General features: G+C 43.2%; 1 protein-coding gene across 17 annotated transcripts in view; it reads right to left on the bottom strand.

Annotated features, from left to right (window-relative positions):
- PPFIBP1 (PPFIB scaffold protein 1) overlaps positions 1–16,016 on the bottom strand; it is a 111,495-nt gene that overhangs the window by 13,203 nt on the left and 82,276 nt on the right. For 8 of the 17 annotated variants that reach the window (XM_088454826.1, XM_088454830.1, XM_088454833.1 and 5 more), the window contains 9 exons: positions 15,545–15,629; positions 14,665–14,810; positions 14,061–14,191; positions 11,236–11,289; positions 10,514–10,568; positions 8,440–8,617; positions 6,758–6,790; positions 2,602–2,743; positions 1,786–1,917 (listed from right to left, as the gene is read on the bottom strand). In XM_088454826.1, the coding sequence (XP_088310952.1) occupies positions 1,786–1,917; positions 2,602–2,743; positions 6,758–6,790; positions 8,440–8,617; positions 10,514–10,568; positions 11,236–11,289; positions 14,061–14,191; positions 14,665–14,810; positions 15,545–15,629 (956 nt within the window). The remainder of the gene's footprint in view (positions 1–1,785; positions 1,918–2,601; positions 2,744–6,757; positions 6,791–8,439; positions 8,618–10,513; positions 10,569–11,235; positions 11,290–14,060; positions 14,192–14,664; positions 14,811–15,544; positions 15,630–16,016) is intronic. The other 9 variants (XM_088454829.1, XM_088454836.1, XM_088454839.1 and 6 more) reach the window with 5 other exon arrangements.

The following is a 16,016-nucleotide window of genomic DNA, read 5'->3' as shown; positions in this document are numbered from 1 at the left end:
GATGTGCTTTAACTGCAGACTTTCAGATTTAATTTGAGGGTAATTACATCCAAATCAGGTGAACGGTGTAGGAATTACAACGGTTTCTATATGTGCCTCCCACTTTTTAAGTGGCCAAAAGTAATGGGACTATCAACTCAAAAGCTATTTCATGGACAGGTGTGGGCTATTCCCTTGTTATTTCATTATCAATTAAGCAGGTAAAAGGTCTGGAGTTGATTCTAGGTGTGACATTTGCATTTGGAATCAGTTGCTGTCGACTCTCAATATGAGATCCAAAGAGCTGTCACTATCAGTGAAGCAAGCCATCATTAGGCTGAAAAATCAAAACAAACCCATCAGAGAGATAGCAAAAACATTAGGTGTGGCCAAATCAACTGTTTGGAACATTCTAAAAAAGAAAGAACGCACCAGAGAGCTCAGCAACACCAAAAGACCCGGAAGACCATGGAAAACAACTGTGGTGGATGACAGAAGAATTATTTCCCTGGTGAAGAAAAACCCCTTCACAACAGTTGGCCAAATCAAGAACACTCTCCAGGAGGTAGATGTATATGTGTCAAAGTCAACAATCAAGAGAAGACTTCACAAGAGTGAATATAGAGGGTTCACCACAAGATGTAAACCATTGGTGAGCCACAAAAACAGGAAGACCAGATTAGAGTTTGCTAAACAACATCTAAAAAATCCATTACAGTTCTGGAACAACATCCTATGGACAGATGAGACAAAGATCAACTTGTACCAGAGTGATGGGAGGAGGAGGAAAGGAACTGCTCATGATCCAAAACATACCACCTCATCAGTGAAGCATGGTGGTGGTAGTGTCATGGCGTGGGCATGTATGGCTGCCAATGGAACTGGTTCCCTTGTATTTATTGATGATGTAACTGCTGACAAAAGCAGCAGAATGAATTCTGAAGTGTTTCGGGCAATATTATATGCTCATACTCAGTCAAATGCTTCAGAACTCATTGGATTGCGTTTCACAGTGCAGATGGACAATGACCCGAAGCATACTGCAAAAGCAACCAAAGAGTTTTTTAAGGCTAAAAAGTGGAATGTTATGCAATGGCCAAGTCAATCCCCTGACCTGAATCCGACTGAGCATGCATTTCACTTGATGAAGACAAAACTGAAGGGAAAATGCCCCAAGAACAAGCAGGAACTGAAGACATTTGCAGTAGAGGCCTGGCAGAGCATCACCAGGGATAAAACCCAGCGTCTGGTGATGTCTATGCATTCCAGACTTCAGGCTGTAATTGCCTGCAAAGGATTTGCAACAAAGTATTAAAAAGTGAAAGTTAGATTTAGGATTGTTTAGTTTGTCCCATTACTTTTGGCCCCTTAAAAAGTGGGAGGCACATATAGAAACCGTTGTAATTCCTACACCGTTCACCTGATTTGGATGTAATTACCCTCAAATTAAATGTGAAATCTGCAGGTAAAGGACATCTTGTTTGTTTCATTTCAAAGCCATTGTGGTGGTGAAAAAAGGCCAAAATATTAAAATTCTGTCAATGTCCCAAAATTTATGGACCTGACTGTATATATATATATAATTTTTGTTTATAAATATTAGCCTCTCTTTATTTTAAAGGCAACGTTTAGATTTAGCAATCTGGAAAAAGGGGCAAAAAACCCAAAAAGTGTATAATATGGTCGGTAGTATACGGCGCTTCTTTTATTACACGCCTGTTGAGGGTGTTTGCATGGCTGTGGCTATGGTGGATTACTAGGAAGGATTATGGCCAGGCGTTGCCGAGTGCTGGGGCTCATACAAACCTTTGCGTCTGACCGAGATCTCGGGACCAGCCCAGCCTCGGCCCAGCGGTGGATCGGGTCCCTCCCCTCTGAAACTCCTCCTCCGGCAGCTCCTCATCCTGGTTTAAAGTAGTAGACTGACTCCTCCTCAGCCTGCAGGGGGAAACACGACATCACATATCACCTCCTGATACACAAGACCAGAACGCACTTCACAGGCTAGAGATATAAATCCAATGTCGGGGGAAACATCCGCTGCCGATGGGACGTGGACCAGCCCAATGCATAATTCAGAGTCACAGTACGTTATCTGAACACTGCACTGGCATACGGTGTTGGGTGATAGCGTTACACCACAGCAGTTTTATACAGTGGTTTGAATTATGTGGTGAGAGGACGACCACGTATGAGGTAACTATGCATTTGGGCAGCTTGTGTGCCCACTTCCATTGCAATCAATGGATGGGATTATTGTAATCCAATCCGATCTATGCAGATTGTCCAGGTTTGTGGCTGCATTATTGCTCATAGACCTGCTGGAATTGAGTTCCCCAATCCAGATCAGATTTCAGAATTGAATGTGGAATTACAAATTAAATCAAATGGAAATAAGACGCTCTGGAAACTCTGCGCCCATACAGATCCGCCAGATGTGGCAATACATGTACATACGTTATTCGGTAAGGCACCATTATCAGATGAGGTCATAGTCCAACCACACTTACCGGCAGATGCTAATGAGTCCGTGCACGCTGCATTATATGGCCGATTAGGGCTAGAACATCACAGTGTGGCGGCAAAGTCACATTATAGTAACGCCACGCCGCGCTCACTCACCTCCCAAACAGCTTCTTAATCCCCCTCGGCTTTTTCTTAGAGTCGGGAGAGGATGGCGACCCATGTGCGCTGCCCCCGCCCTGCGAGCGTGGTGAGGAGATGGCCAGGTCCAGGTGGTCTGCGGAACCCTTTTCCGTCTCTGCTGCAAGATTTTACCAATAAATGTAATACAATGACATTACAGCGTTTATACCTTCATATACATCCGACTACTCGTTCCAATAGTGACTTACTGATGAGTATTATTACTAATAGCGAATTACTGATGAGTATTATTACTATAGGGAATTACTGATGAGTATTATTACCAATAGCGAATTACTGATGAGTATTATTACTATAGGGAATTACTGATGAGTATTATTACCAATAGCGAATTACTGATGAGTATTATTACTAATAGGGAATTACTGATGAGTATTATTACCAATAGTGAATTACTGATGAGTATTATTACTAATAGGGAATTACTGATGAGTATTATTACCAATAGTGACTTACTGATGAGTATTATTACTAATAGCGAATTACTGATGAGTATTATTACTATAGGGAATTACTGATGAGTATTATTACCAATAGGGAATTACTGATGAGTATTATTACTAATAGGGAATTACTGATGAGTATTATTACTATAGGGAATTACTGATGAGTATTATTACCAATAGCGAATTACTGATGAGTATTATTACTAATAGTTAATTACTGATGAGTATTACTAATAGCGAATTACTAATGAGTATTATTACCAATAGCGAATTACTGATGAGTATTATTACTAATAGCGAATTACTGATGAGTATTATTACCAATAGTGAATTACTGATGAGTATTATTACCAATAGTGAATTACTGATGAGTATTATTACTAATAGCGAATTACTGATGAGTATTATTACTAATAACGTAATGCTATTCCTGTAACACGGCTGTTTGCCAGGTACCACACCCATAACAGGACGTCTACAAAGGAATTTATGGCAAATATAGCTGGCTCGTCAATCAGGTCACCCGGTCCCAGCCGACGCTGCGCGGAGATAGATGACGTCACTGTAACTAGGCCACATATTATAGACAACATGACACCAGGCAGAAATAGCGGTATACCATCCTCTGTGCCAGTGTGCCACTATGCTGGGACCCCAAGTGCCAGTGTGCCATTATTCTGGGACCCCAAGTTCCATTATTCTGGGACCCCGTGCCAGTGTGTCATCATTCTGGGACCCCAAAAGAAGTTGTTAGCAATGAATAGTAATCTGACACGAGAACAGCATCTGGAATTATCTGGCAGCGCGGTGTCATTCCACGTTGTCCAACATTTGGGCTTTACGAGACCATTTGTCAAGGCACAAAAGTACCATTATACAACCAGACTATCGCCCCTTTATACAACCAGACTATCTCCCTTTAATACAACCAAACTATCGCCCCTTTATACAGCCAGACTATCGCCCCTTTATACAGCCAGACTATCGCCCCTTTATACAGCCAGACTATCGCCCCTTTATACAGCCAGACTATCGCCCCTTTATACAGCCAGACTATCGCCCCTTTATACAGCCAGACTATCGCCCCTTTATACAGCCAGACTATCGCCCCTTCATACAACCAGACTATCGCCCCTTTATACATCCAGACTATCGCCCCTTTATACATCCAGACTATCGCCCCTTTATACAACCAAACTATCGCCCCTCTGGGTGACCAAACTTGCATTGTTAGGACAGTAATGATTGCGGTTTGATTACAAATGTTCTTACTACGTCATTATCATATTTTTATTTTGAGATAGAGCGTAACAGGGTTTAGCAACCAGAATACTTCGGAAAGCAGAGATAATAACCATTTATATACATGTAATATTGGTCATTTCTAGAACGGATGATTAATGGTTGTTAGTGATGTGGACTATTGCTGCACTTATACTAATGAAATACACAGTTAATTCATCAGTATACACGTTATTGTGAATGAAGGTTGTTACTGGAGTGATTTCAGTGGAACATATTCAGATTTATGAGTTTCTTCGCTTGTTTACAAGAATATACTGTCATTTGTTTGCTGTCATCTGATCTCCTGTCTCGTTTTAATACTTTTATCCCTATTTTTAGTGTTTCCAGCGATTTAAACAATGTCACAGCCGTCTTGGCACGGTTCATATGCTGCGACGTACAAGTATCCTCTGTACACAGACCCTTTACGTCACTTTTATCACTGTCTGGGAATAGAAAGGGGCGATATTTGGCTGACACTACTGTGCCTGGGTAACGGCGACTATAGCGCCCAGAGATGGAGAACTGCACAGGACTAACAAATGCCGCAAAATGTTGCCTGATGGCGTGACTACAGATCAGACACACGGGACACACAGGCTGCGGTTCGCCGTATTATACCGTAATAGGAGTCGTTCTAAAAAGCAAAACACTAACGGGCTGATGCAAGGCTTCTAAATATGCAACTTATACTAAATACATTGCTGGTTTCTTTCCAGCCTATTTCTGTGCTTTTCAGTCAACTCTTTATAGCATCAGGCCCAGCTATTTGCTTTCATTGTCCAAACAGAAAGCTGCTGTATGGATACAACTGTCACATCAACTCTTAAAATGTATATTAGTATTATCCTTAGAATTTAAGATAGATGCCATAAGAGAAGATATGTAATCTTTTAATAATAATAATTATAATAATAATAATAATAATAAAGACAATAATTACATATAATGTAGCACAATGTTGCTTTTTTACACTATAGTGGCTGTTTGAAATGTGTTGTTTACATAAAGAAACATTGTTTACTTAAAGAGAGAAACATTGTTTACTTAAAGAGAGAAACATTGTTTACTTAAAGAGAGAAACATTGTTTACTTAAAGAGAGAAACATTGTTTTACATTTTAAGCAGAGTTTTCATTAGCTGCTTTTGAATTGTGATAAACTTATATATAACGGTGTGTAAAAAAAGCAACATTGTGCTACATTATATGTAACTATTGTCTTTTTTATTATTATTAAAAGATTACATTTTTTATTACATATCTTCTCTTATGGCATCTATCTGAAATACTAAGGATAATACTAATTTATCTTTTAAGCGTTGATGTGATATTTATTCTTTATTTTTATTTCATTTTATTTTAATTGGGCATTTTTTTTTTTATAAGCGCTGTAATCTCTTCTCTTTCTTTGTATGTTACTGGTTAGCATTCATAATTACTGCAGCTAATAAAATCAGAAATATATATTAAAAAGTTTATTAGATTTTATTAAATTTGTCATCTGTTTTGAAGCGCCAAGGTTATATATTTTTATTTATGGATACAACTGTGTCCAACACAGAGCTAAAAAACAAAACAAAAAAAAACTGTGTGGTATTCTATATGACCAATATATAGTGGACACAACAGTAGAAAATGAATCTAGTACAAATCAAGTAAAAAATGTTGGTGGAAATTCCCCTTTGTGACTTATTTGACCTTTTCCTAACTCTACTCAGTTGACTACGGCTTACACCCATCCGTTACTGCCCAGATGGAGTTTAAAAAGTAGCATATATTTCAGTGACTTAGGGTCTCTCCATATGAATAATATTTTACTTGTTGAAACGCCCACAGAAATTTACACAGTATATAATATTTTCCCACCCACCTTATACTATATACCTGGCCCGTGACATATGGCATGTCTGTAAAGGGACACAAACGAGAAATAACGGGATTTTCACCCTCCCTCACCCCCCCCCCCCAAAAAAAATCTTAAAATGTAAAAAATAAAAATTATATCATTGCAGTCATACACACAAAAGGAGCAAAATTGTGAATTTCTCTTTGAACAGCTTTTAAAAGGAAATTCTGTCTTTTTACAAATGATTGTAAATGTGTTAGTTCTGTCGGTTAACACAAGATGGCGCTAAAGCTCTATAGCTACAAAATTAGAAGCACTGGGAATTAATGCTGGCACTGTATTAGATGAAGACTATATAACACACTTTAGTAATGGAGGAAGGGAATACGGATGAGTTATTGTCAATTTTACTGATGAGTCGATTTTGTACATTTTATTTTTTTTAGCTATGCCGCAAAACTGGACTGTTAAAACGGATGATGGTGAGAGCACAGCACGGGAGCCATTAGTTTCAACATGCAGAATTTACAGTACCTAAAGTGGGGGCGCTCGCACTTCGGCTGCGATCTTCAGATTTCCATAAAGTGCACAAAACCAAATGCAGCCCAGGGGGGAAAAGAATTTGTAGAAGAGAAATTAAATATACTGGAAGAAAACAGCAGGGGGAGCAAGAGACACAAGATGAACCCCAAAATATCGCAGTTGGAGGAGACTCAGAAAAGAGGACAGATCATGAAATACACTTTGTAAATCAAAACTACGATGGGTGTAAAATGTACATTTATAGCACTATTACATACCTATACAAAATATAATGCTTTGTCTACAGTAGAACACCTGTTTAGTTTCTAGAGTACAAAACCATAGGGATCGTGCAATCTGTAGTAGAGATTCAGGTATAACAAAACAATTTATCATTGACGTGTTATTTCTCAGTTCTAAATGAGACTATGGATTTGCACGCCTTATAAAATCATCTGGCATTTTCCTTTTCTGCTAAATAATCTAATTTCACTGCAGATAATTACATGATTGACCCATATCTGTCTGGCGGACGGCTACCAAGTCCACTTTGTACAGCAGGGCAACTCAAAACATTCACAAATATCTGCGCAGAAGTGGGACTGAAGACACAGTGTTTGCAATGGGGCTGTAAAGGTCGGGGGAAGCAGATTTTCTCTATGCAGATCAACGTTTTCCGTGTTTAAGATCACAGAAGGAAGGTGTAGGGGCCACAACGGCTGTTGTAAAGGACAGAAATCACTCAGTGGGACTGCAAATGTACTTCTATTGTGAAACACCTTCAGTATTGTGGGCCTGATTCAAAGGCGTTCGCTGTTTGCGAGCGCTCGCTCTGAATCAGGGCGTTTTTTTTTTGTTTGTTTCGGCCTCCAGGCCGCTCGCAAAGCTGTGGGTGACCACCCACAGCTAGTGCAAGCGGCCTGGCGACGGTCGCGATTATCGCGACCATCGGGCTTGCTTCGAGACCCTGCAGGAGGCTCTCGGCTCCCGCAAGCCCGAGTGGACTTCCTGCTCCAATAGAGCAAGAAGTCCACTACTGACATCACGAGTGAATAATAATAATAATGTCAGTAGGGCCGCCCACAAACGTCAGGCGTTCCTAAGGGAACACCTGCGTTTGTGCAGCCACCCCCCCTCTCCGCCTACAAAATGGGGCGAGCTGACAATCAACATCGACAGCCACCCCGTCTTGTAGTGAGCGACGGAGCTGCCGTCGCTCGCTGGGGCTCGCGCATGCCGGAGGTGGCGACGCGCAGTGGGTGAGCATCGACCCGCTTGCGAGCGAGTCTGAACCAGGCCCTGTGTCTGCAAACTTTCATGTATATATTGGAGAAAGGTATGAAATTCCCTTTCATGTCGGATTATCTCAAATTTTCAGCTTATTGGCCTTTTAAAAGCTGAAAGAGGTTTCTGTAGACTCATTCGGTCTATAATTAGAGGACAGTCTGAGAACACAAACATCCTGTCACATGATCGTCCATTCACATAGGACCTGGGATTCACAAAGCTGGTCTGACACCCAGGATGAAGCTGTCTTACTGACACACAGGATGAAGCCGTCTTACTGACACGCAGGATGAAGCTGTCTTACTGACACGTTCCCCAGCTGCAGGTCATGGGGCATCGTATAGGAAATATTTTGTAACAACTGGATGGATTTTAAAAAGCAACAAGGTAATCGGAGGTTCACATACCTAGATTTGGGGTGCTTGAGGTCTTCTTATTTGTATTCTTGATTTTGAAAAACCCTCGTCCAAATGATGACCTGGTTTTACGGGTCCCAAAACATTCCTCTTCCCCCGCCGCCGCTCCGTGCGCCGGGGGTCTTGGAGGAAGAGTTTCAAACTTGCCAGAGTCTGGGGGAGATGGTTTCTAATTGGCAGTAAATAAATTCTTATTAGATGAAATCCCAGAAGTCGTACAGGAATAGTACTAGGAAGCATGGGCAAGTATCAGATCGATCAACATAAAGAGAGGGCGTGACATCTAAAGAGGGGGGCGAGGACGTGACATCTAAAGAGGGGGGCGAGGGTGTGACATCTAAAGAGGGGGGCGAGGGCGTGACATCTAAAGAGGGGGGCGAGGGCGTGACATCTAAAGAGGGGGGCGAGGGCGTGACATCTAAAGAGGGGGGCGAGGGCGTGACTTCTAAAGAGGGGGCGAGGGCGTGACTTCTAAAGAGGGGGCGAGGGCGTGACTTCTAAAGAGGGGGCGAGGGCGTGACTTCTAAAGAGGGGGCGAGGGCGTGACTTCTAAAGAGGGGGCGAGGGCGTGACTTCTAAAGAGGGGGCGAGGGCGTGACTTCTAAAGAGGGGGCGAGGGCGTGACTTCTAAAGAGGGGGCGAGGGCGTGACTTCTAAAGAGGGGGCGAGGGCGTGACTTCTAAAGAGGGGGCGAGGGCGCGACATCTAAAGAAGGAGTGCCTGAGAGGAGCGAGCAAGGGAGGAGGGAACGCGCGAGGTGGGGAGCGCGAGATAAGGCAGGAACGCCTGAGCTAAAGCGGGAAACGCCTGAGCTAAAGCGGGAAACGCCTGAGCTAAAGCGGGAAACGCCTGAGAGAACGCCTGAGCTAAAGCGGGAAACGCCTGAGCTAAAGCGGGAAACGCCTGAGCTAAAGCGGGAAACGCCTGAGCTAAAGCGGGAAACGCCTGAGCTAAAGCGGGAAACGCCTGAGCTAAAGCGGGAAACGCCTGAGCTAAAGCGGGAAACGCCTGAGCTAAAGCGGGAAACGCCTGAGAGAACGCCTGAGCTAAAGCGGGAAACGCCTGAGCTAAAGCGGGAAACGCCTGAGCTAAAGCGGGAAACGCCTGAGCTAAAGCGGGAAACGCCTGAGCTAAAGCGGGAAACACGCCTGAGCTAAAGCGGGAAACACGCCTGAGCTAAAGCGAAAAACGCCTGAGCTAAAGAGAAAAACGCCTGAGCTAAAGCGGGAAACGCCTGAGCTAAAGCGGGAAACGCCTGAGCTAAAGCGGGAAACGCCTGAGCTAAAGCGGGAAACGCCTGAGCTAAAGCGGGAAACGCCTGAGCTAAAGCGGGAAACGCCTGAGCTAAAGCGGGAAACGCCTGAGCTAAAGAGAAAAACGCCTGAGCTAAAGAGAAAAACGCCTGAGCTAAAGAGGGAAACGCCTGAGCTAAAGAGGGAAACGCCTGAGCTAAAGCGGGAAACGCCTGAGCTAAAGCGGGAAACGCCTGAGCTAAAGCGGGAAACGCCTGAGCTAAAGCGGGAAACGCCTGAGCTAAAGAGGGAACGCCTGAGCTAAAGAGGGAACACCTGAGCTAAAGAGGGGAACGCCTGAGCTAAAGAGGGGAACGCCTGAGCTAAAGAGGGGAAAACGCCTGAGCTAAAGAGGGGAAAACGCCTGAGCTAAAGAGGGGAAACGCCTGAGCTAAAGAGGGGAAACGCCTGAGCTAAAGAGGGGAAACGCCTGAGCTAAAGAGGGGAAACGCCTGAGCTAAAGAGGGGAAACGCCTGAGCTAAAGAGGGAAACGCCTGAGCGGGAGTGTGAGAGTGGAGTGCGTGACATAAGGAGCGAGCAGGAAGCGTGCGTGAAAGTGAGTGAATGGAATAAGACAGAGGGAAAGCGAGACTGGTACATCTGCAAGCTGGCACATAATGATAGAGGACAGGGACACGCTGAGGGTATTTTTATCTTTCAGAGACGCTCGGGAAGCTGTAATTACCAGGAACACATCATTACTGCCTCATACACAGCGCACGTGAGAAGAGGATCCTACGTACTACAGAGCAATCTCCCCGGCACCACTCACCCGCTCTGGAGACTTCTTCAGGTTGTCTAAACTGCTGGATTTCTTCACGAGAGACCTAAAAACAGCAAAAAAGACTGGCGTCACGTCCTCAGCCGCAAACGCAGGGAGAACCCATATACATGTTCATTTCCCAAGCATATTGCTCTGTGTCTGCAGACACATTCTAGGCATGGACAGGTTACATGGACGCCAGCAGCTATGGTGAAGTATACACACCCCCGACTGCACATGCTTTTCCCATAGGGATCAATCAATCAGTTACCACCCAAACTCCAGAACACAGAATGGGAGGACTGACACCGCCTGTTGGCACTTACGGTCTTATAATTAACTGTATTGGTCCAAAATGCTGCCTACTATATCCTTCAGAGGGACCAATCAATGCACAAGAGGATGGCGAGTCTCTAGCCTGCATCATTCTGATTGGATACCCACCTGCACACAAAGGGCGCTGCCAGTGACGTCACCATCCCATCGGAAGCAGACCCTTAGTGGTATGTCATTGTGTTTATGCTTTATAATATAAGTAAGTGAACTCTTCAATTTGGGGATTTATTACCTTGTAATTTACATAAGTGTAGTTTCCAAAGTTAACTAACATTATTCATATTTATACCTATTAAGTAACTGTGCAATATAAATTTTAGTTGCACATACTAGTACACATAAATACATGCGCGCACAGTACATACGCATATTATAAATAACGTGCGACCACTCACAAAGGTTGTTCTTCCGATTTGGCCTCTGTAGATAAGCTGCTCGCCTTCCCCTCACTGTAGAACGAGAGCACAGCAGATTATTGCGCTATGTTACATGTGGGTAGAGGCCAGATTGCTACAGCCTCAAGACGAAGCCTCAAGTACGCACGAGACAAGATGTCCAATTTAAGTAGAACAATGAACTTGGGGCCTGATTCAGCTTGGAACGCAGTTGCTAAGACGCACGCAATCGGCCGATTGTTGCGCACTGCACATGCGTATACATCACAGTGCGCGAACTAGCCTCTGCGATTGGGACGGTGATCGCAGTGACTACGCAGACCCATCGCAGAGTGATTGGCAGGAAGTGCCGTTTGTGGGTGTTAACGGGGCGGGGGGGAGGAGGACGAATGCAAGCGCGCTGGTGCGTTTCAATGGCGTTGCAGGGGCGTGCGATGCCCTACGCAGCCTGAGGACTTGTAGCATGCGCTGGGGTTAGCAATTCCTGAGTAAGATCAGGGCTTGTGCAGGTGTGTGAGAGGCTGCGATGGTGTTCGATTGTACCGATGGTTTTGCAGTCTTGCTAAACATTATGCATGTGTGTAAGGTAAAGTGGGCGTCCTTATGTAGTGCTGCGGGATCTAGTTAATAGACCAGTGGACGCAATGTCGCTGGTCTAAATCTCGACTGGAACTGCCCGACAAGGGACTTAAGATAGGCGTCGAAATGCCGACGCCTATCTCAATCCCGACGCTGTAGGACCGACCCCAGCCATCCCGATTGTCCGTTGACATGTAAGTGTAACACTTAGCCCGGGATGGGGGGGGGTTAGGTATCCCCCCCGGGGAAAGTTAGGGTTAGGCTAGGGGAAGGGGGGGGGTTAGGGTTAGGCAGCCCCCCGGGAGGGTTAGGTTTAGGGTACGAGGAGGGGGGGGGGGTTAGGTTTAGGCACCCCTGGGGGAAGGTTAGGGTTAGGCACTAGGAAGGAATTTTAGCGACCCCTAAAGAAGGGTTGGGGGGGAGGGAACTTACCAACCCCTGTCGGGATCTCTCACTGTCGGGATATGAACCGGTGGCTGTTGAGCCGCCAGTATTTCAGTCCCATTCCAGTGTGGTGGCATTGCGATCGCAATGAGTTATCATACTATCGCAGTTGAACTGCGTTCGTAATCGCTGTTGCATTCGCAGTTGCGTTCCTTTGCTGAATCAGGCCCTTAGTTACAACAAAAGAAAACATCTAAAACAAATCTGCTCTATACAAATCTAATATTCTCGTGACATAAGAGGTTACTGAGCTGTAGGGGGGCTTTAATTACGAAGCAGTTTCCCGGTGGGTTGCAGGTGAAAACGTAAAACGGCCCTCGCAGTCAGCATACAACCCTGGCGTGCTTTACGGCGACTGCGGGTGCCGTTTTACATTTCCCTCTGCAAACCGCTGGGTAGCAGCAGCTTAGAAAAGCAGCTGCTCCATAAATAAACCCCATAATATGCAAATTAAAAAATACTTTTATATGTATAGAATTGCCCTTGGCGCTGAAAAAGAGAGAAACTAAAACAGAGCTAGGATTACCTAGCAGCTGCTAATAGATGGTTGCCACCATCAGAAACGGAAACGCACACACAGCAGAGCACAAGGTAAATGAAGGATTCAAAAGGAGAAGCCCCGGAGGTCACTGCAGCAGAGTGGGGTCCGGACATAGGGGGGAGATCTAAAACTTTCTACAGAGGACAACTGGATGTGATCCCAAGGCAACCAATCACATTCTAGCTGTCATTTATCTAGCACATTCCATAAAGGGTCAGCTAGAATCTGATTGGTTGCTATTGTCAACACCCCCACGTGTGCTAAGCGGGCAGATGGGTGCGATGAGGCACGTAACGTGCACTAAGGATGCAAGGAGGGCAGCTTTGTTCATTTAAGGGAAAATACAAGTTATAAAACTGGACTGTATTCACTTTATCTTTCTATAACACCGTGACAAATACTCAGAACATCATTTGTCTGCAACTGAGCAGCATGAATCCAAGCATGATATGTAAGATTACATATCAGCTATAGGTATATTATAATATTATAACAATAATATAAAAAAAATAATATAACAATAATAGTAACAATAATAAAACATAATAAAACAATAATAAAAATAATATTATAACAATAATAAAATATAATAATAATAAAATAAGAATATTATAACAATAATAATAAAATATAATATATAATAAAATAATAATATTATAACAATAATAATAAAATATAATAATAATATTATGGGCTAATCTGTGGACCAGAAAAAAATATAAAAGCTAAAAATACATTTTCGTGTATGCAAATGTGCCTGGCAGAGAGGAGGTAAACTGTGCATTGACCCTAGCGGCACAGGTCATTATGAGAGGCGCGAGGTTCCGGCAAAACAATCCTCCATTTCCGATATTGCCTCATCATTCCATAGAACGCCATTCCACACTGTATTTGCAAATGACAAATCTCAGAATATATAGTCTAAGAATAGAGCTGGGATGAGCCATGTGTCCTGTGGGGGTGGTGGTAGCGTGTTATTCGCGGGGAGATCTCTCTCAGCTGTAGCTTCTATTTTCCCGCTACACGCATAAATTAGAGTACTCCCTCCATTCTGCTCTTTTATTGTTTTCAGAAAATGACCATTATGCCCTGTTCCCTAGTTACTAAATATATCTGCAAACAATGGATGCTTTCTGCGTAGAATAGCTTACCTCTGTATGTATTACTGAACATGTCTAGGAAAATAAAACCATAAAATAAACTCCGGAATAATGTGTTATATTTCATTTCCTGGCAATTACCAAAACGGATCCATATTTACCTGGCACCTGGCGAAGAGGGTTCCTCTCGCGTGGAAGTTTTCGCCGTTTCTGTTTGTTTCTGGATCATCTGAGCCGATGAAAATGAGGGGATGGTAACCTGGAGGACACTTGTATGCACTTCCACTGTAGACTGAAGAGCAAATGTAAATAATTAACAATATTATTATTTTTTTTTTTAAATCCATGATGCGAGAGAAGTGTACTTTGCAAATTAGTGGAGCAACAAATAATTTTGCTGGATTATCAGAATTGAAGTTTCTTTGAAGGTATGGAAACGTTTACATATAGGATATGTTCATAGCAGCTATTCTATACGAGGCAATCTGTACTCTAGGGTTCGTGACCCGGAACGGTTACGCATTTGTTGAGAGTTAATTTGCAATTGTAATCGACACTAAGAAATCCCTCTAGTGAATGCTCCTTGCTGGGCGTCAAGAGATTTTACAAAAATTAATCTGATATATTTTAGAAAACTTTCTCAGCAGCCCAAGTTCTTTGGATCATAGCAACGTGATCTTTGATTTACATTCAGAGTAATATTCACGGGGAATTATTGCTCTACAAAGGTTTATTCAAATATAAATCACACAGCCGTGGTCTTACCTCTGTAGGAGAAACCTCTTCTGGGCTGGGGGAGAGCGAGAACGGTGGGGGGGAGGGAGATTTATCAGCATCGCTTAATACGTTGGCGTCGAACAGCAGAGAATTGGACCCTGATATGACAGAGTCGTCACTTTCCACATCTTTGCCTGAAGAGAAAGATCATTCGGGAGTATAATCAGCTTCATTTGATTAAAGAAGAATGTAAATACCTATGTTTTGGTTACAGTGACATTACAGCTGAAATTAGAAGGTGCAAAAATTTTTGTCTCGATTAGTTGGGAAACTCTTTGAGATCATTATCTATATGAATACAAAGCGGTTGTAGAGATTGATTCAGTGGTAATCCCAAAGTAACATAACAGATGCGTTTCGTTGTCAAATAACCCACAACTTCATCTGATGAATTTGTGGGGTATCACAACAAAATGCGTCAGATTTGAACTGATCCTGTTAACATTCATCTTAATGAGTTAATAAATTAAATAAGTCAATTAAGTGTTAGTAAAACACAAACATAAGTGGAGAAATCCAGTCATATAGAAAGCATAAGTCTTAAGAAACCACAGAGCTGCTTGGTTCTGTATACATATATTATATATAGCGGGGGAGGGTAATAAACATGCACTGGTCATTATTTCTGCTGTATAAACCAAGATACATTTCACTATACAAACTCCCAGAGGCGAGAGCCTGCTGATTACTGCAACTACAATATAATCTTCTACAAATCAAAACAGGGTCACAGGAATACAGAAGACTTCTCCCCAGAAATGGGCGTGATCATGCTTACGTTACTAAAAGACTGTGTAAAAAGTGACACGGTCCAAACCATCTCTGGTTTTTTTTTTAGTACCGGAAGGAAGACAAAATAAATGTGTACCTTTCTTACCGTGCGCCATTACGACCATATCCTGGACCTTCTTATACCTGTTCAGAGACTGTCTGAGCTCCTCGATCTTCCTGTCCTGTAAGTACAAGAGAGTTCGTGTCTTACTTTGAAAACAAAGGGTTTGATGTATCAAGCCGTGAAAAGAGTGAAGTGGACCAGTGGAAAGGTTACCCATAGCAGCCAATCAGCATTGAGGTGACATTTATATAGCACACTCTGTAAACTGATAGGCAGTAACCGATTGGTTGCGATGAGCCACTTCTTCACAAGCCCAATTCGCAACTGTTTTCACGGACTGATCCATAAACCCGTGAGCTCTCATTCCGCGGCTACGACAGCGAAGTTCCCCCATAGCTGAGAGTTCTACGGCTGCGCTACTCCTGTATACACATAACATAGGAGTTATGGCCGTCATCACAAATCTAAAGAAGTAGAGTTCACGAAAAATATGAATTGGGGGATA

The sequence above is a fragment of the Taudactylus pleione genome, unplaced genomic scaffold (genome assembly GCF_031769625.1).
Source record: "Taudactylus pleione unplaced genomic scaffold, aTauple2 ptg000634l, whole genome shotgun sequence".
Classification (NCBI taxonomy): Eukaryota; Metazoa; Chordata; class Amphibia; order Anura; family Myobatrachidae; genus Taudactylus; species Taudactylus pleione.
This window is presented reverse-complemented; position numbering and strand designations above follow the sequence as displayed.